Below are 26,890 nucleotides of genomic sequence, written 5' to 3' on the forward strand. Positions count from 1 at the left end.
GAGACAAGTTACAAAGAGTGAGGATTTCTCACAAGTACAAAGAAATCAAAATCAGAAGAAGAAAAAAAAAAAAGGTCCCCATAGAAGCTGTGTGGGCCCTGAGCTGTTTGTCACTGAAACAATACAATAAATAGGCCCCAACTGATGAGAAAGACTACCCTCAAGTCTTGGGGCACACAACAGGCCAACCTTCATAGTTCCAGTAGTCTACCAGGTGGGAGAAGAGAAATTGAGAAAGCCATTCAGCTAAGCCTAGTCAGAAGAGATCCTTCGCAGGTGGCAGAAGAAAGCTGTCCATAGGCACTGACACACAGCTCCACTTCTTTTGCCTGGGGGCCGGGTCTGGGTTAGACATAACAAAAAAAGAGAGAGCCCCATATATCTTAACTTTTTCAGCCACCAGGTTCCAGATGCTAGCATGATGCCAACTGGACTTCCCTGGGCAGACAACCTTAGTAATATGTCCTGGAGCCCCACTTCCCCCAGAGTCCTGCCTCACTAGAGAGAGAGACAGGCTGGGAGTATGGGTCGACCTGCCAATGCCCATGTTCAGTGGGGAAGCAATTACAGAAGCCAGACCTTCCACCTTCTGCCTCCCACAATGACCCTGGGTCCGTGCTTCCAGAGGGATAAAGAATAGGAAAGCTATCAGGGGAGGGGATGGGATACGGAGATCTGGTGGTGGGAACTGTGTGGATTTGTACCCCTCTTATCCTTTGTTTTTTGTCAGTGTTTCCTTTTATATATTAAAATTTTTTTAAAAAAAGGAAGGAAGGAGGCAGTGGCATACCTGGTTAAGTGCACACAGTACTGTACACATGGACTCAGGTTCAAGCCCCTGGTCCCCACCTGCAGGAGAAAAGCTTCATAAGTGGTGAAGCAGGGCTGCAGGTGTCTCTGTCTTCCCCTAACTATCCCCCCCTCAGTTTCTCTCTGTCTCTAGCCAATAATAAATTTAAAAAAAAAAAAAGGAGGAAAGAAGGAAGGATGGAAGGAAGGAAGGAAGGAAGGAAGGAAGGAAGGAAGGAAGGAAGGAAGGAAGAGGAAGAAAGGGAGAAAGCGAGCCCCTATAGGCAAGTCATCCTAACTATCCCCATGGCCCTTAAAGTTACAGGTCAAAGGATACACAGGCCAAGCCAACAAAGAAGAGTGGTGAGCAGATCTAGACCCCCACAGACTTCCTCCAATTGTGTCTGTAGGAGAGGCATCTTGTGAGGCTCTCCCACACTCCCACCAAGGCCACACAGCTGGAAGCTGGCAGACCAGCAGAGGCCTGAGGATCAACATGGACAGTCCAGACTCTGGGCCTTATGGGTCTGGCTCCCAGTTTGCTCTCCCAGAGGGCTGAGAATTCTCTGCCCCCTTGTGCTAGTGTTAACAGCAGAAATAAGAACAGCCACTGAGGCAGCCCTAGAAAGGGCTACGTAGTCTCAGGTGGGGTCCTGAGCACTTAAATCTGCTTTTTGTTAACTGCTTACTTACCCAAGTAAAGGCTTAACTTCACCCAGTAAAAAGCTAGAGACCCAGACCCAACGTTGGTTTTCAATGCTTGCAGGCCATTAGAGTCCTCACAGAACCTTTACAGGTGTCCAAGAATTGGCTAGAAAGTTACAGCAGCAGACAGATGTCTTGGCAGAATTGGTCCTCCAAACTGACATAGACTAGACTCTATGCTCCCAAAAGGGGTGTGTATTTAGCCTTAAGGGAGAATGTTGGTGTGCTTCTAAATTCTGCTTATAAGACCTTCTGTTTTGATTATCATGTTAGGTTCACTTGTATTGCCTAATGCTGTGGTCTATTTACATAATCACTGTTTTCATTGGTTTAATCCCCACTAGTTGTATTGTTATGTGGAAAAGTGAGTGCTCCAGGAGGTGGCACAGTGGATAAAGCATCAGACTCTCAAGCATGAGGTCCTGAGTTCAATCCCCAGCGGCACAGGTACCAGAGTGATGTCTGGCTCTTTCTCTTTCCTCCTATGTTTCTCATTAATAAAATAAATAAAATATTTTTTAAAGTGTGTTATTGTCATACATTATCAAGAAGCAGTCTTAATAATTACATTGGGAATATAAAAAGGTGTGGTATTCCTAATTTATAGCAAAAAAAAATTCCAAATAAGCTACATAAAAAATGGATACTGAGAAAAACTGTGACCTGGCCCCCACCTGCAGAGGGAAAGTATCACGAGTGGTGGAGCAGGGTTGCAGGTGTCTCTCATCTCCATTTCTATCTCCCCTCTCAATTTCTCTCTGTCTGTATCCAATAATAAATAAATTAAAATATTTTAAAAATAAATACTTGGGTGAGAAGAAACTGAGTGAATGAATGCTGATTAGCAGTAGTCTCACTAGACACATAAAAACAAAGTTATAAAAGACATTAGGCCATTTAATTATGCTTTGAATTTTTTCCTTTTTTAAAAATTTTTATTTATAAAAAGGAAACACTGACAAAACTGTAGGATAAGACGGTACAACTCCACACAATTCCCACCACCAGAACCTACGTATCCCATCCCCTCCCCTGATAGCTTTCCTATTCTTTATCCTGGGAGTATGGACCCAGGGTCATTATGGGGAGCAGAAGGTGGAAGGTCTGGCTTCTGTAATTGCTTCCCTGCTGAACATGGGTGTTGACAGGTCCATCCATACTCCCAGCCTGTCTCTCTCTTTCCCTAGTGGGGCACGGTTCTGGGGAATTGGCGCTCCAGGACACACTGGTGGGGCTGTCTGCCCAGAGAAGTCCGGTTGGCCACCAATGTGTGGGGTCTGGAACCTGGTGGCTGAAAAAGATATAAAGCAGAACAAATTGTTGACTAATCATGAACCTAAAGTCTGATATATTGCAGACAAAGATTTGGGGTCTCCATTTTGAAGAATAGCTAGTAGGCCTATTTTAGTTATAGTCCAAAGGGGAGTTTTTTTTTTTTTTAAATAAGTATAAAATAAGCCTGATGCTGGGCACCTGGGTTGCTTCCAGGTTTTAGCTATTATGAATTGTGCTGCTATGAACATAGGAGTACACACCTCTTTTTGGTTGGGTGTTATGGAGTCCTTGGGGTATAACCCCAGGAGAGGAATTACTGGATCATATGGAAGGTCCATGTCTAGCCTTCTGAGAGTTTTCCAGACTGCTCTCCACAGAGGCTGGACCAATTTACATTCCCACCAGCAATGCAAAAGGGTTCTTCTGTCCCCACAGCCTCTCCAACATTTGTTGCTGATGAGTTGCTGAGAAAGCTGTGGTATATATACACAATGGAATACTATACAGCTATCAAGAACAAGGAACCCACCTTCTCTGACCCATCTTGGACAGAGCTAGAAGGAATTATGTTAAGTGAGCTAAGTCAGAAAGATAAAGATGAGTATGGGATGATCCCACTCATCAACAGAAGTTGACTAAGAAGATCTGAAAGGGAAACTAAAAGCAGGATCTGACTAAATTAAAAGTAGGGCACCAAAGTAAAAACCCTGTGGTGAGGGGTAGACATGCGGCTTCCTGGGCTGGTGGGGGGTGGGGGGGGTGGGATGGGACACAGTCTTTTGGTGGTGGGAATGGTGTTTATGTACACTCCTAGTAACGCATAGTCACATAAATCACTAGTTAATTAATATGAGAGGGGAAAAATTAATTGTATGTCTCGAAGTTTTTAAAACATAGACTGAGTCTTCTTAATATATAGGCTGTGTATTTGATATGCAGACTCTCTCAAAAGCCTAGATCAAGTAGATCAGAGGCAACCAGTGGCACAGCTATTTACAAGATACTGGGTACTGTACAGCAAACCCTAACAAAAGGACTTTTCAAAGTTAACCCAATTACCAAATAATGTGATGATAAAATTAACTATACATTGTCTTTTTGAACCCTAAGACAGCAGGAACCTCACATCTCCACTATAGAGCCTATATTTCCCCCAGTCCTGGAACCTTAGGATAGGGCCCACTTTCCCGCATGCCTCTCCTAATCCATATCAAATAATATCGCATCAGCCGATTGCAACCTAATCAACACAAAGATTGCCACCTCAACATGCTTCAGCTCAGACTGTGTCCAGAGACTTCAGGTGTGGAATGACAGCCCTTCAGCTTCATTATTGGGTGAGACCTTTCCTTTCATATCATTATCTAATTCCATCCCAGGTGGATCACTTTCTAACAAAGTCCCAAAACCTAGATATACACCAGGTTCTGTGAGAGAGAGCATATGTTCACACGTATCCATAAACAAGTGCAAAATATATACCTGAAAGCAGAAGTACACTAGAGCTTGCAGTGAGTACCCCCCCTAACACTTCCTCTCCACTATTCCAACCTTTGGGTCCATGATTGCTCAACAATTTGTTTGGCTTTGTATGTTAACTCTCTTTTAAGCCACCAGGTTCCAGATGCCATCAGGATACCGGCCAGGCTTCCCTGGACAGAAGACCCCACTAATGTGTCCTGGAGCTCAGCTTCCCCAGAGACCCACCCTACTAGGGAAAGAGAGAGGCAGACTGGGAGTATGGACCGACCAGTCAACGCCCATGTTCAGCGGGGAAGCAATTATAGAAGCCAGACCTTCCACCTTCTGCAACCCACAAGGACCCTGGGTCCATGCTCCCAGAGGGATAGAGAATGGGAAAGCTATCAGGGGAGGGGATGAGATATGGAGATTGGGTGGTGGGAATTGTGTGGAGTTGTACCCCTTCTACCCTATGGTTTTGTTGATTTATCCTTTCTTAAATAAAAAATAAATTTAATAAAAAAATAAGCCTGATGCTGCGAGGTGGTCCAGCAATAAAGTACACACCTTGCATGAGTGAGATGCTAGTTTCAATCTCCAGCAACAAATAGATCATCATCAGTGGTTAAGTGGTGGTCTGGTCGCCCGCACATGTTAACAAAATTAGATTAAAAAGGGGGAAAAAATCCAAGACAGCATAGGCTGGAGGATAGCTACTTAGCAAAGCCTTTACAACATCAACAATGAATTGCACACCAATACAACAATCTAAGTATTAAGTGTCAGCAATATGTTGAGGGCTAATAAGTGGCCATTAAGTATTTGGCAAATGTTCAACCTTATGATGGTCATTTTAATGCAGATTAATATGATATCTTCACATACCAGATAGAAAACAATTGGAGGGAGCCAGGCGGTAGTGCAACAGGTTAAGTGCACATGGCATAAACTGAAAGGACCAGTACAAGGATCAGCTTTCGAGCTCCTAGCTCTCTACCTGCAGGGCAGTCGCCTCACAGGCGGTGAAGCAGGTCTGCAGGTGTCTGTCTTTCTCTCCCCCTCTCTGTCTTCCCCTCCTCTCTCCATTTCTTTCTGTCCTATCCAACAACGACGATATCAATAACAACAATAATAACTACAACAATAAACAAGGGAAATAAAGGGGAAAGTGAATAAATAAATACATATGTATATATTTTTTAAAAAAGAAAAGAAAACACTTGGAAAGGCTGTTGGCAGTGCAAGCCAGGGAGGAAGATGTCAGAAGTGATCCACAGATGAGCCTGGCTGCCACTGCCACTCTTAGTGCCAGGGACTACCTGAAGCCTGCTGCTTCTTCCCCCCAAGAGGCTCAACCCTCTCCTTAGCTCGGCTTGCTGCAGCGTGTAGCAAACTTGGCCCTCCAGCTGTTAAAGCTGCTGTGAGCCTCTTGCTCCTCCTCAGCCCACACCCCGGAAACTCAAACCAGCCCCTCTCCCTCTCCCTCTCAGTCCTGGCAAGAACAGCTTTGGAATCTCATCTTCCAAAGGAAATATACTTCAGATTCAGGGATCACAACTGAGCACTTCCCATCCTGGAGGGCAGCTGGTGTTTGCCACACAGAATCCCACCATACTCAACAAAGCGACCCAGTCAAATGCCAACTTCTTCCAGTACCAGGCTGTCCCTCAGATTCAGGCAAGCAGTTCTCAGACCAACCAAGTACATCCCAATCTTACCAACCAGGTTCAGATTGCCCTTAACACCAACCAAGCCATCATCAGCTCCTCAGCTTCAAATAATAAGCCTGCTCCTATCAAGCCAGCTCCCGTCCAGAAGTCAAGGACCACCACCACCCCTGCGCAGAGTGGGGCCAGTGTGGCAAGGTTTGCAAGTGGGGGTGGCAACATGACACTCACTCTGCCTGCTAACAACCACATGAACGCCAGCGACACTCAGCTGCTCTCAGACAGCCCTCCCAGGTGTCTAAGACTAACAGGAAAGCCAGGAAGAAGAGTCTTCCCGCCTCCCAGCCGTGGCCATGGCCGAGCAGGTGGAGACAGTACGGATCGAAACCACAGCAGACAACATCATCCAGGCAGGAAACAAGCTGCTCACTATTCGGAGCCCAGCGAGGGCTGGCCAGCTAGGGTCCAACAGGTCCAGGTGGTACCCCCAAGGCTGAGCAGCAGCAGGTGGTAGAGATCCCCCAGCTGCCAGTGGTGCCAGCGGCATCTGCCACCCTCCCTCTGGTTCCCCCAGAAGCTCTCTCAGAACTTTCAGATGCAGGCAGCTGAGTCGACACCTCCCCACGTCTACACCTCACCACCTCCTTCGGGTAAGGAGCAGATGGTCCTTGTCCAGGATAGCCCTCCAGCAACAGCCACCACTTTTAGCAGCCCTGCCTTCTATGTTCTTCACCTGAGTGGGACCAGCAAAAAACACTCAGCTGAAATTCCCTGGAAAGACCGTCCCTTGCTTGCCAAAGATGGCCCCTGTTGGGGGTAGCATCAGCCTGAATGCAGCCCAGCTGGCAGCAGCAGCTCAGACCCTAAAGACCATCAACATCAACAGTGTCCTGGTCCAGAGTACACCCATCACCAACACCAACACCAACACCAACACCAACACCAACACCAACACAGGAGGACAGCAACAGCTGGCAGTGCAGAATGTTTCTGGAAACAACCTGACCTTCAGTGGCTGAGCCCCACACAGATCCAGCTGCAGATGGAGCAGGCCTTGGCCTAAGGAGATGTGGCACTGCATGGCCTGTACTCATCCCAACTGCAAAGATGGGGTCAAGAGGTCTGGAGAGCAGAGCGAGAAGAGGCATGTGCGCCATGTCCCTGACTGTGGCAAGACTTCCCGGAAGATGTCCCTGCTGAGGATTCATGTGCATCTATACCCTGGGGAGCGGCCCTTTGTCTGCAACTGGTTCTTCTGTGCAAAGACGTTCACACAGAGCAGCCAAATGCAGCAACATACACATACCCACCCAGGGGACAGACGCTTTGAGTGTGTCCAGTGTCAGAAGTACTTCATGAGAAGTGGCTACCTCCCCAAGCATTACGAGACACACCTGGTCACAAAGAACTTGTAAGGCCAACTAAGGGGGGGCCCCAGAAGTTGTCATGAATTTCACTCCATCGAGGAGCAAAGTGAACCCCCTCTGCTCCCCCCAACACGTGCCATGCCCCTCCCTCTCCTGCACCTCTCTGGCCCCCCAGGCCCTGCCCCCAAGGCCTTGCTGGGATCCACTGCTGGAGAAGCCCAAGAAGATGCTTCCACTCCACATGCCCTGGCCCTGCCACCACTCCCCTCCAGCACATTCTGACTTTCTATTGAAAAACCCAAGCTACCCACAGACTCCCAGCTCCCTGCATTTACTAAGGAGAACGTTGCCTTATACTCTACTCGAAATGCTAAACACTGTGTATTGTGTGTGTTCTCAAGAAGTTCTATCTAATTGCTCCCTTTTTTCCTGTCCTTGTCCGACTCACTTCCTCCCTACCTGCTTTCAGTTAAGAGTTTTGTGGGGACAGTAATGAGCATATGATTTTTTCCCCTCACTCTAGCAATTCTCTTTTCTTTTTCTTCTTTTTAAAAAATATTTATTTATTTATTCCCTTTTGTTGCCCTTGTTGTTTTATTGTTGATGTCTTTGATGTTAGGACAGAGAAAAATGGAGAGAAGAAGGGAAGACAGAAAGGGGGAGAGAAAGACAGACACCTGCAGACCTGCTTCACCGCCTGTGAAGCGACTCCCCTGCAGGTGGGGAGCCGGGGGCTCAAACTGGGATCCTTATGCCGGTCCTTGCGCTTGGCGCCACCTGTGCTTAACCCGCTGCACTGCCGCCCAACTGCCAGCCATTCTCTTTTCTAAATGACACAGCATTGCAATTTAAATCTGGATCCAGATTAAATTAAAGCCCCTTCACATACTGAGCCTCACCCCTGCTGCCTCATCTCACCCACCCCAACCACCCCAAGCTCTATTTGAGCACAATATATATTATACTATTGACTCTTGTGTCTACTACATGTTAAAAAATACATATTACTTGTTATTTTTGAGGCTTTCAAGTTAAATAAAAATCCAACTTTATTTTTAGTGGTAACTGCTCGAGGTGTATTTATGAATTAAGTGGCGGGTTTGTTACCCTCTATTAACAATGTGCTGTATTGGTCAGTACTAGGCTGAAAAAAAAATTTCTTGCTAATAAACTTAATTGTCTGAGGCAAAATGTGAAAAAAAAGAAAGAAAAGGAAAGAAAACTGGAAAAAAGCTAAAGTAAAAGTTGAGGAATTACAGGAAAATAGTTTTCTATAACAATGCTGAAGGAAGAACTAAGGTTAGTTGGTTTAGCTTTGGCATGGACAGAAATACATAGCCTTGAAAATTCTTATTTCAGATGAGCCTTTTTGTTTTCCCTGAGTTTCATTTGGGCATATTTTAACAAGCAGGCTTTGCCTAAATATGATATACCTGCTTTGGGATCACGGATTAAGGTATTTAGTTTCTTTTATTTGGATGAATAGAATATCCTGGCATTATTTACCAAAAATAAATGCAAGTGCACCTGTCAAGATTAATTGTCAATTGATCAGGTTGGTTTGGTTTCCAAACATGAGTCTCTTAAATGCTCTCGTGTTTCACCGATTATCATGAACTATTCATCTCCCTGAGGATGAGGACAGGAAGCAGAAGCAGAGCCGAACTCCAGCTTTCTCTCTGCAGTTTATCACGGCAGCTGTGACTGAACCTTTCTCGTTAAGAACTGATAGCATTAAACACATCTCTTCATCACTAAATCATCACAGAACCTCTTTTTCTTGGCTTAGGTAAGTTTGTTCTGATTGTAATGGTTTCTGGATAGTATCAAGATTGTGGAGTCATATTGATCACATCCAAAGTTTAGTTTTAACTGTTAAAATTGGACAAAGAGGAAGCAGAGATGTTTTTCATATTCAATACAAGTACTATAAAGAACTTTAAACATGTATAAATCACTCATTTCTATGAGACATTTCTTAGAAAGAAATGTGCCTTAGCTAATTTCACCATTTCCACCACCAAGGAAGTTCTTAAAATTGCTCTAGGTTTTCAAATGGTAAATTCTATATGGCAATGATAACAGTGATAAAAATGATTTATTATCCTTTCCATATACCAGACCCAATTCTATTACATGAATACCTATACTTAACACCAATTTCTTTTTCTTGTTTTATTTATTATTGGATAGAGACAGAGAGAAATTGAGAGGGGGGGAGATAGAGAGGAAGAGAAACAGAGAGACACCTGCAGACCTGCTTCACCACCTGTGAAACAACTCCCGGAGCCGGGGCTCGAACCGGGATTCTAACAGGTCCTTGCGCGTGCGATTAACCCACTGCGCTACCACCTGACTCCCCACTTACACCAATTTCTACTCTTAATGAGAATGCTATGAGAGTTCATCACCATTATTATCCTCCTGCAGATGAGTCTGAAGCACAAGAAGACTAAGTAATTCTCTCAGGATCTTTCAAATAGTGGTTGAACTAGGACATGTAAGAAAAAAACAAGAGTTTGCTGATATGCTACAAATAGGAGTGGCTGAAGCTAAGGAGTAAATTTTATAACAGTATCTAAACCATCTATTTCTCTGGGTATAATAATACTTATTATGGGTATGTTGACTAGTGTTTATAGAAGACTTTCCTTTAAATCAGTCTTGTATTGGTAAACTCCTGTTTTCTTCTTTCTTGCTTTTATTCCTCCCCCCCGCCCTTTTAAACTCAGTTAAAAGCTCATAGAAGTTGAGAAATAAGAACAGAAAGGGAAAAACAAAGCAGAATTTGAACTGAGTTTGGTGTATTGCACCAGAGGAAAGAACTCCGTGGTGACAGGAATTCAGGTCCTGGTGCAGGACGGTAGAGGTGGACCAAGGTAAGGGATTAGAATGCTTCGCAGAAAACTGAAAAATTTTTACCTATGTGCTAACAACTGCATTTGCTGTTTACTGTAGACCATTAATCCCCCAATAATTTTTTTATATTTATTTTAATTATTTATTCCCTTTTGTTGCCCTTGTTGTTTTATTGTTGTAGTTATTATTGTTGTTGTCGTTGTTGGATAGAACAGAGAGAAATGGAGAGAGGAGGGGAAGACAGAGAGGAGGAGAGAAAGATAGACACCTGCAGACCTGCTTCACCACCTGTGAAGCGACTCCCCTGCAGGTGGGGAGCCAGGGTTCGAACCGGGATCCTTATGCCGGTCCTTGTACTTTGCGCCACCTGCGCTTAACCCACTGCGCTACAGCCCAACTCCCAACCCCCAGTAATTTTTTAAAAAAAGATCTTCAGCCTACTTGATAGACATCTTTCAGACTTAATTACCTTGTACAGTTTTCCTAGAGAAGAAATAGGCTTTTGCTTTTATTTACAATTTTTTATTTAAAAATATTCTGATCAGTTCTGATGGTCTTAAAGAAACCAGGGAACTTGAAAATATCAATAGAAGTTTCTTGCTTTGATGCATTTTAGACCAGAATGAAATTGAAATGTGGAAAGGCATTTATATAAGGCTCACTAACTTATAAGAGGTTGTTCTCTCACATTCGACATTGTATATAAAACATTTTGTTCTCCTCTACTAATATGAACTTCTGTTCAGCTTAAAGTAACTTTTCCTTAAATAATATTTGGAAAAGATCTATAGAGGACCCTGAAAATCATGCACATCTTGTTGCCCTCAGTAACATCTTTAAAAAAAAAATCATTGTTTATATGTCAGGATTGTAAATATTCATCTGACTTAATACCTTATTCAGTCATTTGCAAATATCAAATGCCTATTGTATTACCTGCACCAGCATCTTCAAGAATGTTATGACACACGCTTTTGTTGACCTTTTTTCTTTCAATTTTTATTTATAAAAAGGAAACACTGACAAAAAACCATAGGATAAGAGGGGTACAACTCCACACAATTCCCACCACCACAACTCCGTATCCCATCTCCTCCCCGACAGCCTTCCTATTCTTTATCCCTCTGGGAGTATGGACTCAGGGACATTATGGGGTGCAGAAGGTGACATCTGTTGGTCTTGACTTCATGAGACAGAAAGATGGCAGGTGGTACTTTCCCATGTGACCCCACTCAAAGTGAAGAACTCTCCATATACTGTTGAGATATTTGTATTGTTTATTATCTCAAGTCTCAGTTACTGTTTTGAGTACTGAGATAACTACATACTTATTTTGGTGCTTGAAACTGCAGTCATTTGAAGAAACTGAGTGAACTCTGAATGACTTTTCATTTAAAAGAGTGAAAGAGGGATGTCGGGCGGTAGGGCAGTGGGTTAAGCGCACGTGGCACAAAGCGCAAAGACTAGCTTAAGGGTCCCCAGTTCAAGCCCCCGGCTCCCCACCTGCAGGGGAGTCGCCTCACAGGTGGTGAAGCAGGTCTGCAGGTGTCTGTCTTTCTCTCCCCCTCTCTGTCTTCCCCTCCTCTCTCCATTTCTCTCTGTCCTATCCAACAACAAATGACATAACAATAATAACCACAACAAGGCTACAACAACAAGGGCAACAAAAGGGGGGGGGAAATGGCCTCGAGGAGCAGTGGATTCATGGTACAGGCACTGAGCCCCAGTAATAACCCTGGAGGCAAAAAAGAAAAAAAAGTGAAAGAATTAAAATCCTCAAATAATACCCAAATTCCACAAATACCCTCTTTAAAAATTATCCAATTTCAGTCTTGGAAATGGAAGGTAGCAAAATAATTTCCATATTTATGTACATATATATTCAATATCTCTATTATTTTCTGGTTGCATTTTCTTTGCCTTAGTCCCACCTCTTTCTAACTCCTTTTCATGAGATTCCAAGGGTTTTACGGGTTCAGAATACAGAAAATGTTCATCTCTAAATTAAGATTACTATGCATTGGCTTTTACACCATAAAGTCAAATGTGATAGGAAGAGATGAGGTGAAAATACTTGTGCCGTTTGCGAGATGATTTGCAAAAACTCCTCCCTTTCTCAGCTGTGGACACTATTTTCTCTTCCTCCTCTTTCCACTGAGGACCAATTAAGGACGTAGTGTTAACGAGGAAGCTCACCCACTTATGGACAAGCAGTGCCACGCTAGAACACAGTGAACATTACCTCACCTGCAGACCAAATTGTCAACAGCAGGTAAGCGTTTATTCATGAAAATAATACCTTTCCAACTATTGATTTACAAATGCAAGAAGAAACAGGATAACTACCAGAGAGGAGAATGCTTTAGATTTTTTTTTTTTACTCTTCTGAATAATGATACGCAGGTCATGATATAGAGCGAGGTAGCACCTGCACGATCGAGACCCCAGAGGCGCCAGGATCGAACCGCCATATCTCAGAGTCAAGCCACCCTCGCTTGGGCTCTTTATCTTCCTCATAAAAATAAATATTTAAAAACATGTTTATCCGGAACAAATAAGCTCTCAGAAGTACAAAGTTCTTTCCATTATGCCTGCAAAAACCTCTATCCTCTGGAAAATAATATGTCTTGTCTCCAAACCTGGGTCGTGTGCGTGTCAACGCCCGCACACTGTCCATGCGAGTTATCTTGCAGGCTCTAGTCTTTCAGCTGCTTAAGAATTAAATTCTGGGGAGTCGGGCGGTAGCGCAGCAGGTTAAGCGCAGGTGGCTCAAAGCACCAAGGACCGGCCTAAGAATCCCCGGTTCAAGCCCTCGGCTCCCCACCTGCAGGGGAGTCGTTTCACAGGCGGTGAAGCAGGTCTGCAGGTGTCTGTCTTTCTCTCCCCCTCTCTGTCTTCCCCTCCTCTCTCCATTTCTCTCTGTCCTATCCAACAACAACATCAATAACAACAACAATAATAATAACTACAACAATAAAAAACAGCAAGGGCAAAAAAGGGACTAAATAAATAAATATTTTAAAAATGAATTAAACTCTGGGGCCAGGTGGTGGTGCATCTGGTTAAGCGCACATATCACCATGCTTAAGAACCTGGGTTCAAGCTCCCCACCTGCAGGCAGGACACCTCACAAGTGGTGAAGCAATGTTACCCGTCTTTCCTCCCTCCACCCCTCCTCTCTCTCTCTCTCCCTCCTTATCTCCCCATCCCCTTTCAATTTCTTTCTGTCCTGTCAAATAAAATAGAACGAAGGGGGGGGGGGAATGACAAAAACGGCCACCAGGAGCGATGGATTCATAGTGCCACCCCTGAGCCTCAGTGATAACTCTAGTGGCAATAAAAGCAAATCAAATTCCTCCTTGCTCTAACTTGAGTATACATTTCAATACAAGCCGCTCTTACACAGCACATTGTAGATTCTTTAAAGTTTGTTTCTTCGTTGACAAGCACCATTGTATTATAAATGGTGTATTACATTATAAAAGTAGAATCTTGCATGTTATTCGTTTAAACAATTAAAAACCTCCCAAGAGAATGTAGTGCTTTCGTTATGTGATTTTTTTAGTCAGTAAAAAATTGAGGTACTTGTAGTAAACACTTCAGTGCACCAAAGAATCTTCGATTCCTAGAGCTTAGACAAGGATTATTTCCCTTGACAAAAACGTCACCTAATGAGTCTGTTGTTGATTCCAGTCGGTTAAAGGAGTTACAAATGTTTATAGTCTAGAGCACATTAATTATGGGGGATTTATAGTTGAGTGGTCAGGATGTGACATTCTGACCTTGTACCTTTCAAAGTTAACAGTTGTCATTAGGACTTTCAAAAAAAAATTGAAAATTGCATGTACTTTCTGCACTCACAATAATTTCTACATTGTTTTGTGTTCTTTAAACATTTCCTTGTATTTCATAAGCAAAGGATCCTTATGAAATTCATCTCTATTACTCAAAGTATAGTTGTCTAATGGTGATCATTGCCTACAATGTACTTTCTGTGTGAACCCTGGGGAGAAATGTCTCTCTAACATTAACGTCAGCAATTTTTGTCATCAAAGCACTCATGCCACTCACAGGCTACTTGAGACAGGCTTAAAACTAAGATTGATGTAAACTGACAAAATTATAAGTCTCCTGGGGGATTTAGAATCCAATGAACATGTTTAATAGAAGGATTTAACCCGGTAGAAGTACTTACACCTTTCCATAAAAAAAAAAAAAATACAGATATCACCCTTCATTTTTGAGTATTCTCTGAATTACCCATTCCATTCTCATCTTTCCTTTTTATTCCTTATTCTGAGGAAACAGGAATGGTCCAAAATGATTCTTAGTGTAAATGGGAATTCAGTCTTATTCATTGGTAGAGTCATATGTAAGAACTCAAAAATCAAATGTCTTCCTTTACATTTTTAATTTGGTGTGAAATTGCTACAGCTCAGGAGAAGATGTTGGTGCTTAACTGTTCCACCAAATTGCTAGTGCTGGAAAAGATGTTGAAGGCTCACTTCCCTGAATCACTCAAGGTACCAGCCACTTAAGAGTTGTGTTTACTTATTTCGTTTAATCTGTGGACCAGCATCAGGCTTGTATCCATTTCTCCATTTTGTCCGATAAGACTCTCTGGGAGAACTTGTTAATAAGCAGCTTTGCAGTGCCCTTATGCTAAAGAGTGGGTCAAAGGATAGTGAATATGGCACCAATAGTTAGATTTGGTTTACTCATTAATTTCCAAAAGAAAGAGGTAGGGAAATAGAGTGAACAGGGGCTGGATGATGGTGCACCTGGTTGAGTGCACATGTTACAATGCACAAGAACCCAGGTTCAAACCCCTGGTCCCCCAGCTGCAGGGGGAAAAGCTTTGCAAGTGGTGAAGCAGGGCTGCAGGTGTCTCTCTGTGTCTCTCTCCCTCTCTATCATCCCCTCCCCTCTTGATTTCTGGCTGTCTCTATCAAATAAATAAAGATAATTTTTAAAAAAACTTCAAAAGAAAAGAAAGAAAGAAAGAAAGAAAGAAAGGAAGGAAGGAAGGAAGGAAGGAAGGAAGGAAGGAAGGGAGTGAACAAGATTAGGACCAGAGTACTGCTCAGTTCCGGTATATGAATTGAATCGATTATTTTGGGGGACCCCAGGCAGACACATCTGTTAAACTCCCTCTAAACATCTTTCATAGTCCAATTCTTACCTTATGAGAGTTAACTAGATGACCCGTAGAAAAATCTAAGCAATTCTGGACTAGATTATTTCTAAGGTAAATTAGAGATGTACATGTGTTAAGTAACAAAAGAGTGAGTGGTATTCTTTCTAGGAACATCACCTAGGTGTGCAGTAAAACAGAAGTTTCAGCTTTGTTATATCATTTGTTTATGGCAATATCTTGTTTGTGAAGTTTTGTCAGTGGCTTTTCTTTTTTTGTTACCAGCTATCATTTTTTTGCTGTCACCTTTCTGAGCCTCAGAGCCAAGGACTCTGAGGAAGGAGGGAATGGAATGGGATGAAAGGGCACTGGGGTCCAGGAGTGTGTATGGGGGTGAGGGTGGGGGGATTACCTAGTTTGGGAAGCAGGTGTCTTCCAGATACCTAGACAGCTATCATGTTGTACATAGGTGTCAACAACCGTACTTAAAACCATGAACTCCCCCCTAATAAAGTATATTAAAAAATGAACAGATAGCAATACAGGTTGGGTTTTTTTTTTTTTTTTTGCCATTTTTCATGTATGTAGGTGAAATAATAGGAGAGGTGTGTATGTGTGGTGGATATGTTTTTGAATTTATCACTTCCCCTATCATGGTTGTAAATATAAATTAGAACAAGCGATGAAAGGAATGCTTTGTAACAAAAGCAGATAGTACTGTGGCTGACTGGATTTGGGGGTTCCCTGCTCAGGTTTATGGAGCAGTGATGAACATGAATCGTGGGAATCCCTTTCAAAAGGAAGTGGTATTGGATTCATGGCCAGACTTCAAAGCTGTCATCACCCGGCGAAAGAAAGAGGTACAACTTAGACTTAAAAAAAAAAAACAATAGAAGTGAAAATTTAGATATTGTGAGTATAATGTCAGAACCATAAAATTTAACTTTGTAAACCACATATTTAACCACTAGCTTTAACGAACTCTGGAGTATCAGACATAAAAAAAAAAAAAGCTCCTAGGTTAAATGTGTTTGATAAAATACTTCCTAATAAAAGCAGGCCAGGTGTCCAACAACAGATGAGTAGCAGAGAAAGCTGTGGTCTATATACACAGTAGACTACTGCTGAGCTCTTCAGAATGATGGAGTCACCTTTTTCACCTCATCTTGGATGGAGCTTGAAGGAATCCTGTCAAGTGAGATCAGCCAAAAAGAGGAGGATGGCTATGGGGTGATCTTATTCATGGACAGAAGTTGAGAAATAGAAACGGAAGGAGAAACACAAAGTAGAACTTGGATGGGTTTGGTTTATTGCACCGAAACAAAGAATTCTGTGGGTGGGGGTGGGTTCAGGTCCTGGTGCAGGATGGTGGAGAAGAGCCTAAGCTGGGATGAGAATGTTTTGCAGAAAACTGAGGAATTTTACACATGTACCAACAACTGTATTTACTATAAATCATTAATTCCTCCCCCAATAAAATAGAGAGAGAGAGAGAGAGAGAGATGTGAATGATGCCAGCCTGCTCTCCTCACTGCCTGAAAGGGAAAGTCAGAGCAGTCCTAAGAGTTGATGAAGAGCCGGGCAGGGCTCTCAGGCACAGTCACCTCATTCCTCCCTGCAAACCACGGGAAGCAGAAATCCAGCAAAGCGGGGTGTCTGTCAAGCGCTGTAGCCAGAACCCCACTCCAACAAGCTGGATGGTTCTCTTCCCTCCTGCTCTGCATGAAAGTAAAAGCTTACCACCCTCACAATACAAGGCAAAGGTACTTACTCTCCTCTCCTCCCACAAAGACATTATAATTCAGATGGGTTTTTTGTTTCTTTGCCTCCAGGGTGATTGCTGGGGCTTGGTGCCGACACTAAGAATCCACTGCTCCTTGGAGGCTGTTTTTCCCATTTTGTTGCCCTTGTTGTTGTGCTTGTTGTAGTTGTTATTGTTATCATAGCTGTTGTTATTGCATAGGACAGAGAGAAATGGAGAGAGGAGGGGAAGACAGAGAGGAGGAGAGAAAGACAGACACCTGCAGACCTGCTTCACTGCCTGTGAAGCGACTCCCCTGCAGGTGGGGAGCCAGGGGCTCGAACCGGGATCCTGGGCCTTTGCACTTTGTGCCACTTGCGCTTAACCCACTGCACTACCACCAGACTTCCAATTTATATATATATTTCTTTATTGGGGGATTAATGTTTTCCAAAGATTTTCTTTTTTTTTAACCAAAGTACTGCTCAGCTCTAGTTTATGGGGTGCCGAGATTGAACATGAGACTTTGGAGCATCAGGCATGAAAGTCTCTTTGTGTGAATGTTATGTTATTTCTCTCACCCCTAAATGTTATTTTAACTAATTCAGTGGTCTGGAAAGTCGTAGAGTAGATAAAGTGCTGGGCTACTGAGCATGAGATCCTTATGTCAATCCCCGTCAGTACATGTACCAGAATGATATCTGGTTCTCTTTCTCTCTCTCTCCTCCTATCCCTTTAATAAATAAATAAGTAAATATATATATATAATTAAATTATATATGTATACAGATGAAGTACTTCCTAATCCCTGAAAGCATGTTCAAAGCATGTATATAAATACATATGTGAGTTTTTCCATTGAGTTAGTGATACCTTATGATCAATAACTATATTCATCTGGATAAATATGAAAGAAGAGTCAAAAAAGACATGATTTCCATTCTGTCTCTGAAATGTAAGATAGACTTGAGTGCTCAAAGACAGACTGCCACAGCATACTGGGAAAGTTCAACTGTATGTGATTGTGATAGGTGGATCAATTGAGTCATATATACAACTAGGGAAGTTTTAAGATTCATTTTACAATTTAAAATAATATATAATTTACATGATTCTTAGGTTTTGTATTACTTAAGGCCTCGCTAATTTCAAAAGTCCTAAAACTTCTGTTTTTTCACCCTCAGTAAGCAATTCCTACTTAGCTATTGTTCACAGATGACTACTTTTCATAATAGATATTATCCAGATAGTCACAGCTAGTGGCATTTAGTCAGTGTAATACTGAGTAACTAGATGAGATGTTCATGTTTTTCTGACGTGTCTTCTATTCTAGGCTGAGACAGATCACTTGGATCACTATACCAATGCCTATGCTGTGTTCTATAAGGATGTCAGAGTTTACCAGTGGCTCTTAGAAGAGTGTGATGCTATCAATTGGGACCAAATTTTTCAAATACAAGGTGAGGTCCAATGTAAACAATCATTTGTCTCCTTTTGTCACATAAATGGCATTTATTTAATATATGGCTTACACACATATAAATAAATAAATCTGAAACTTGTATGTATTATTGTTCTATTACTTAGCTAATTAGAAATTATTCCTGTTAATTTAATGTTAAAATAAAAGTATCTCTTTGTGGACATAATAAAATCATGCTAATAACTGAATCGATTTTGACACATGGGTAAGTTATCTGAAAATTACCTGAATCCATAATTCTAGAGATGTAACTCTGTAATTGCCACCATTTTTTCAGGAAGCTACTGACAGTCGTGACTCAGTTTCTCTCTCTCCTCTTACCCCTTTAATTAATAAATAAATATAAAAATAAATATATATACATACATATAAAATACTTCCTAATCTCTGAAAGCATGTTCAAAGCATGTATATAAATACAGATTTAAATTAGCCTGATGATCCTTCCATAAGTTTATAGCAACAAATGTGAGTAAGATTAGTTATATAGTTGAGATTATACATATTGATCACTAAGCAAAGAAGTTAAGACTTCTTTTTAAAAAATATTTATTTATTCCCTTTTGTTGCCCTTGTTGTCTTATTGTAGTAGTCATTATTATTATTGATGTCATTGTTGTTGTTGGGTAAGACAGAGAGAAATGGAGAGAGGAGAAGAAGACAGAGAAGGGGAGAGAAAGACAGACACCTGCAGACCTGCTTCACCGCCTATGAAGCGACTCCCCTGCAGGTGGGGATCCGGGAACTCGAACCCGGATCCTTACTCTGGTCCTTGTGCTTTGCGCCACCTGCTACCGCCCGGCTCCCAAGCACAGACTTCTCTGACGAGGTGTGTTGACACTGAGCTTCTGTGGTAAGAATTTATGATTAATCTCTTTGGAATATCAAAGAGCTTCTAAGAATTTTCAGGATCTTCACTATTCTTAATTGCAGTACCTTAAAAAGTTGCCCTGTTCCTGTTCCTCAATCATTAACAACTCCACAGGCCTATCAACTAGCCTGAGAATGTCTGATCTTCAGATCCTGCTGTGGCCTAGGCTTCAGTCAGGGTAGCTGGATAAACCCCAGCATTAGGCATGCAGCTTTAGCAGAACTGCGTATCCACTGACAACACACCTTGCACAGGAATGCTTTTGTCATTTTTAATCGGCAAGAAATGTGCAAATAATATTAAATGAGGGTTAACCCACTAATCTCTTCAGATAAGCAGAACTCTTTTGGAGAAAAGCAAATATAAGGATAAGAAATGAAATATGTGAGTTACCTCTGGGGGGTGTGTTGAGATAGGATTTGCCTCCATTGGAACCTGAACACTTCATACACTTTCCTACTGTTAAGTATACTCTAAGGAATGTCCTGAGTTTGGATTATGCAATTAGCAAAAAAAAAACACCCCAAAAAACAATAATAAGTGCATATTCCTTTGACCTGTAAGTATAAAATCACTTATTAAAAATGGTAAACTAGGGGGTCGGGTGGTGGCACAGTGGGTTAAGTGCATGTGGCGCAAAGAGCAAGGATCCCTGTTCAAGCCCGCGGCTCCCCACCTGCAGGGGAGTCGATTCACAGGCGGTGAAGCAGGTCTGCAGGTGTCTATCTCTCCCCCTCTCTGTCTTCCCTTCCTCTCTCCACTTCTCTCTGTCCTATCCAACAGCAAACAACATCAACAATGGCAATAATAGTAACCACAACGAGGCTACAACAACAAGAGCAATGAAAGGGGGAAAAAATGGCCTCCAGGAGTGGTAGATTCATGGTGCAGGCACTGAACCCAGCAATAACCCTGGAGGAAAAAAAAAAAAAAAGACAAAAAAAAATGGTAAACTAAACAAACAAAAAAAAAGGAAACGGTTAACAACAACACTAAAAAATAATCATGAAAACCCAGACAATAGAAACTCTAGCCAGAGAACAATGGTATTCTTTAACTAAGTTGAAAGAACTTTTAAAACACAGTGGAGACAGAAAGAAAAAAAGCAATTACAGAAGCCAGACCTTCCACCTTTAGCATCCCACAATGACCCTGAGTCCATATTCCCAGAGGGATAACGAATAGGAAAGCTGTCGGGAGGGATGGGATCTGGAGTTCTGGTGGTGGGAACTGTGTGGAGTTGTACCCCTCTTATCCTATGGTTTTTGTCAGTGTTCCTTTTATATATATATATATATATATATACTCACAAGACAAAAAATGGAACTGTAGTATTAAAGGATACAAACTTGGATAAGAAAATTGTAAAAAGGGGGAGTCCGGCTGTAGCGCAGCAGGTTAAGTGCACTGGCGCAAAGCACAAGGACCAGAGGAAGGATCCCTGTTCAAGCCCCCGGCTCTCCATCTGCAGGGGAGTTGCTTCACAGGCAGTGAAGCAGGTCTGCAGGTGTCTATCTTTCTCTCCCCCTCTCTGTCTTCCCCTCCTCTCTCCATTTCTCTCTGTCCTATCCAACAACAATAATAACTATAACGACAATAAAAAAACAAGGGCAACAAAAAGTAAATAAATACATATTTTAAAAAGAATGAAAGTCAAAAAAAAAAGAAAATTGTAAAAAGGAAAAGATTACTATAAAATGATGATTCAGTTATTCTTAGGGGAGAAGTCGGAAACTGTGCTGGACTGTCAAGTACAAGATGGCTAGTAAATTTCTATTCTCTGACTTTAGCCATAGCTGAAATCCATAAGTTAATTAAGCTATGCATTTGTTTTAATGCACTGTTCTAGATCTGCCAGATCTAGCAATTGAACATTGCTTTATAGAACTGTCAAGGTAAATTCACAATCATTTCAGACTAATGTAAGAGGGAAAATGCTCTTGGAATCGATCTTGAGCTGTCTGAAGTTTTATTTGAACTAGCTTTAGTCAGCTTTGTACAGATTTTCTGCTCATACTCTGGAGTGAGCTATTGGAGTGTGATTTTATAACAGGGGTGCTACCACAGCATCTCTGATTTTATGACATTAATTTGAAAACCTGCTTGTTTTTTCTTAGACTGACTGGATTGTCTGAGAGATAAGTCAGTAGTCAGATTTCAGATTATTCAACACGGATTTCTAGACATGACTTCTTCAAAAGCAGTGCCTTACTGGGAGGAACTAACTAGCTTTAAATCTAGGGGTAGAAAAGTCAGTTTTCAGAAGAATTTATCAATCGTGACCCAGACCAGAAAAGATGGAGCAGATAGGAATTTGGAGAAGCAGAGGAGATTAATTCTAGAAATTAAACTGACTTGCTATGAGCTCTATTAGTATAGAGACCATGCTATTCTTGTACACATGTGTTGTTAAAATTCGGAGGCTCCAGCTGGCCGGGCTGGCTTCACGGGTGGGTAACAGAGATGACCAGAGACATACAGCTGGGTAGGGAAGCTGTATTTCTTTGTTCAGGAACAACAATTCATAAACTAACCCAAACTAATCACCAAACAGAACTCTGTTGCCTCTTTCCCCCGCGGCGGCGCCAAGCACTCTGGAACTCTGGAACTCTGGAACTCTCTCGGGGTTCCTTGGGGCGGGGACAAGCGGGCCCATGAAACTAGCAGGACTGAACCAATTTTCTTGGCAGGGGAGAGCTAGAACAACCCAATGTAAAGCATACAACACCCATGGTTAAGTAGTGCCAGGATAGTGCTCTGTATATAAGAGGCACTGAAAAGAATTTATAGCTACAAGAAATGAGACTCTAATTAGAATCCAAGAGTTAAATTCTGGATAAAGTTCACTAACATTAACTTTATACCTTGCTGTTTTTTGTGATAGACATTTATTCATAGATAGAAGGATTCTTTGAAATCAAATGCCACTCCAAATAAATCTAAAGTCATTTACACTTCGAGTCATATACCAGACCACATACACTTTTAGAATTATAAAAATTATAACATATCCCCTACCTCAAAAGGCTTTTGATCAACCTGAGAAGTCAGAATATAAAAATTCTCACATTACTAAGGGCTAGCCCCATAACATATATGCATGGAAAATGATGTTCTAATTGCATCATGTGATGGAAAGTTAAAGTCCTAATACACAATCTGAAAATCATGCAGGGAGTAGTTATAATAATTTACACATGGATATAGAGTGCTTAAAATAATTCAAGGTAATAGTGTGTTGTGTTATTTATACTTACTGTCCCTAAAAATACTGCAACAAATCTTCCTTTTTGTCAGAGGTTGCTCCGTGGGTAGAACATTCTTTATATTTGTGAAGACTCCAGTTTCCACTGTGTCTTCAGCAGTTGATATAAAACCATGACGCTGTTCTCTTATAATTATAGCCCTAATCTCTTCTAAATCTGTAAAAAATTTTCCTTTTTTTTTTTTTTGGTTTCAAATATGTCTTTCCATATATAGGGCTGCAGAGTGAATTGTGTGATGTTTCACGAGCTGTTGCCAGCTCAAAACAGTTGAATGTAAAGCTGACTTCCTTCAAGGCTGTTTACTTACCTCCTATTTCCGTCCAGCCAGACACCAGTCACCTGTACGTAAAGCGAATTTCTGTATTTGGGATAGGACTAAGCTGCTACTAAAAGACAGTACAGTTACTGGACTAGTTAGTGTCATTAAAGATTTACTTGGTGGGGGGTGGATCTGACCATTTAGTTGAACTCTTACTTGTGTATATGCGTTCTCTTCCTGTCTGTTGTGCTTGACTGCTCAGTTTGCTGCAAACTCAAATCGGTATTGTCCATAGTCACAAGTGAATTGAAGAGTACTGTATTGTCAGTATACAGTAGACAGTCGGGAGTGCGGCAGTCTCACAATATCATCTAACTCACGGCATTTTCTTCTAGACTGTCGTCCCGACCCCCACGACTTACCTACCTGAGTGTTGCTGACGCGGATCTTCTCAACCGGACTTGGTCTCGGGGTGGCAATGAGCAGTGTCTCCGGTACATAGCAAAACTCATTTCCTGCTTCCCTAGTGTGTGTATCCGTGATGACAAGGGAAACCCAGTCTCATGGTCTCTGACAGACCAGTTCGCCACTATGTGCCATGGCTACACCCTGCCAGAGCATCGCAGGAAAGGCTACAGCCGCCTTGTGGCCCTCACACTAGCTAAGAAGTTGCAAAGCAGGGGATTTCCCGCTCAAGGCAACGTCCTGGATGACAATGTAGCATCACTAAATCTCCTGAAGAGTATCTGCACTGATATATTGCCTTGTCGTTTTCACAGGCTTATTCTTACCCCGGCAACTTTATCTAGCAAGGCTTTCCATTAGTCCAGTAAAGGGTCAGGATTTTTTTTTTTGTCTTTTTTCCTGAGCACACATGTGCACATGCAGGAGCACTTTGACAAAGGTCTATTCTCTCTCTCTGTCTCTGTCTCTCTGTCTCTGTCTCTCCCTCTTCCCTCCTCTCTCTCCCCTCCTTCTCTCTTTCCTTAGGTTTTTCCAGTGAGAAAAACCAAAACTGAAGGGATATGACATATTGACTGTGAACAAGATGTACTCACACATACTTTGAGAAGTTGTGGAAATGTATACTGTGGCAACAGTCTTGGAAGTAACAATTTCTCAGATATATATATATAAAACTACAGGAGAATCTTGGATTCCCCAACATCTCTCCTATACATATGAAGAAGAACTATGGGGCCAGCAAGAGCAGGGTTAACTTATCCTGTCTCAGGTTTCTGTAATAAGTTGATATAGTAATCAGCTCTGGGGGGTCAGGCGGTAGCACAGCAGGTTAAGCGCATGTGGCGCAAAGTGCAAGAACCAGCATAAGGATTCCAGTTCGAGCCCCTGGCACCCCACCTGCAGGGGAGTCGCTTCACAGGCAGTGTAGCTGGTCTGCAGGTGTCTTTCTCTCCCCCTCTCTCTGTCTTCCCCTCCTCTCTCCATTTCTCTCTGTCCTATCTAACAACAAACGACATCAACAACAACAATAATAATAATAACCACAACAAGGCTACAACAAGGGCAACAAAAGGGGGGGAATGGTCTCCAGAGGCAGTGGATTCATGGTACAGGCACTGAGTCCCAGCAATAACTCTGGAGGCAAAAAAAAAAGAGTAATTATCATCCTCTAAAATTCACAATAGGAAAAAGGTTCTAAAGTCAGCACTTAGTATAGTAGCACACCTGATAGTGTGGAAACAAATAATGTAACAGAAGCATGCAACTATTACTTCATGATTGCTTCTCTGTGTTGTAATTATCGGATCGCCACTGTGTATTCTTACAGCCATGCAAATCTCCTCTGCCTACCAGTCCTGTCTCATCAGATCCACTTCGTAAGCCCTCTGGCCCAAGCGCTCCATAGATTATACCTGCATTTTCTCCAACTCCAGACTCTCCCATCTGTATATGGCATTAATCTTCTCTTGGGAGTCTTCAAGGGCAGTTGATTCTGTTCAGAACCACTTAGAGGGCAGGTAGTAACACAACACCAGTCACTGGCTACACCCCATCCCTATTTCAGTAGCTCTGGAGTAGGATCTGAATTTGCCTTTAAAATAAATTCCCAGGGGCGGGGCGGTAGCACAGCGGGTTAAGCGCACTTGGCGCTAAGTGCAAGGACCAGCCTAAGGATCCCGGTTCGAGCCCCAGTCCCCCCCTCCCCACTTGCAGGGCAGTCATTTCGCAAGCCGTGAAGCAGGTCTGCAGGTGTCTTTCTCTCCCCTTTTCTGTCTTTCTGTCCTATCTCAATTTCCCTCTGTCCTATCCAACAACAACAGCTGTAACAATGGCAACAACAACAAAATGGAGAAAATGGCCTCCAGGAGCAGTAAATTCCTAGTTCAGGCACCAAGCCCCAGTGATAACCCTGGAGGCAAAAAAATAAAATAATAATAATAATAAATTCTCACTTCTCGATTACATTGGACAGAGGAATGAAAATAAGAGTCATTTACATGCTGGAATCAAGTGCTATTAGCTAAGAATTGAACCTTACCACTCACCTGTTCCTGTAATGTTATTTATAACCTGCTTGCTCATAGAAACAAAGGTTTATATATGTGCATTTGGACATGTAAATGAACACATAGACACACACTCACGAATTTCTGTTATGTTTCTTCTTGAATCTGTCCATCTATAGAATTTTGATAAGTTATAAATTTTATTTCTTACATATGATAAATATGAGGCAGAGGGAAAATCAGTGACCTCTTCAAGACTATATAGAGGGACAGTACAGAAAGCTGAGCTACATCGCTAATATTCTATTTCAGATCTGATCTTTGTACTAAACCATACATATCTTATAAATGCAATTTAAAGAAATAAACTGCTGCTTCCAGTAGCTTTTTATCCTTGTGATTATTTTTAATTGCGGACTCTAATTGCTAGTGCATGTGTATCTCTCAATGTCAGTAAAAGATAAACATCAGAAACTGTCCTTTCATTTACACTGAAAGCAGGTATGAACACAGTAGTTGAATTTGTCTAGTTTGCATGAAATTGCTTTAACCATATAGAAAAAAAATTTTTTTTAATCCAGATAGAAGACACAAAATCCAATCTACAAATGTAGGGGGGAAATACAAAATGTAAGTTTTAAACTTGAAAAAGTAAATGAACTGTCCAAAAACAGCTTTATTTTTATATTTAAAAAAATTTATGATTCTTTGAGAAAGCAAATAAGCTTAAATCATCCTTGTGTGGTGGTTACCTGGAAACTGATCCCTGAGCCAGAGGGACAAGCACTAAGTAACCACAGTCCACAAAGCTCTTGGGAGAATGTGGTCTAGTCTCTGCCCGGGGGATGCTAATTATCTTTAACACCAATTAAGTCTGGGTTCTGCCTGCATGTCTTATGGCAATATTACCACAGCCTGTTTCCTTCCCAACAACAGACATGCTACCTCTTTAACATGTAAGCATGTGCTGATAATTATGTGAAGTTCTAAACAGATAATCTTTGTAAAGGATAAGAAAATTGTCTTACATATTGGTCCATACCCCCAGAGGGGGAATAATGTTAGGGGAAGATGACCAGAGGGCTCTGAACTCCAATTCCATTCAGACCTGAAGAGGGAAAAGGAAATAGGAAGAACATTCAGAAGTAGTAAACGGTGTAGATGTGACTTAGAAAGAAAGAGAAGAGGGGCCGGGCGGTAGCGCAGCGGGTTAAGCGCACGTGGCACAAAGTGCAAGGATCAGAGTAAGGATCCCGGTTCAAGCTCCAGACTCCCCACCTGCAGGGGAGTCTCTTCACAAGCGGTGAAGCAGGTATGCAGGTGTCTGTCTTTCACTCCCCCTCTCTGTCTTCCCCTCCTCTCTCCATTTCTCTCTGTCCTATCTAACAATGACAAATAACAACAATAACTACTACAATAACAATAAAAGCAACAAGAGCTACAAAAGGGAAAATAAATAAATAAATATTAAAAAATTTTTTAAAAGAGAAGGCAGGACTATAGGAAGAAAAAAAGGTAAATATATAAATATAGTTATAGAAA

The 26,890-nt window shown here is 41.9% G+C and overlaps 1 protein-coding gene and 1 pseudogene across 1 annotated transcript; both read left to right on the forward strand.

Moving 5' to 3' along the window:
• The first annotated feature begins 5,495 nt into the window (after positions 1 to 5,495).
• On the forward strand, positions 5,496 to 7,312 carry LOC103113743 (transcription factor Sp2-like; annotated as a pseudogene).
• Positions 7,313 to 14,568: 7,256 nt separating this feature from the next.
• On the forward strand, positions 14,569 to 23,702 carry GLYATL3 (glycine-N-acyltransferase like 3). Its single transcript, XM_007523301.1, has 5 exons — positions 14,569 to 14,646; positions 16,010 to 16,117; positions 18,332 to 18,458; positions 22,833 to 22,959; positions 23,273 to 23,702. Exons 1-5 carry the CDS (start codon positions 14,569 to 14,571, stop codon positions 23,700 to 23,702), a joined length of 870 nt encoding a protein of 289 aa, XP_007523363.1.
• The last annotated feature ends 3,188 nt before the right edge of the window (positions 23,703 to 26,890 follow it).

This window comes from Erinaceus europaeus, chromosome 4, assembly GCF_950295315.1.
Source record: "Erinaceus europaeus chromosome 4, mEriEur2.1, whole genome shotgun sequence".
Classification (NCBI taxonomy): Eukaryota; Metazoa; Chordata; class Mammalia; order Eulipotyphla; family Erinaceidae; genus Erinaceus; species Erinaceus europaeus.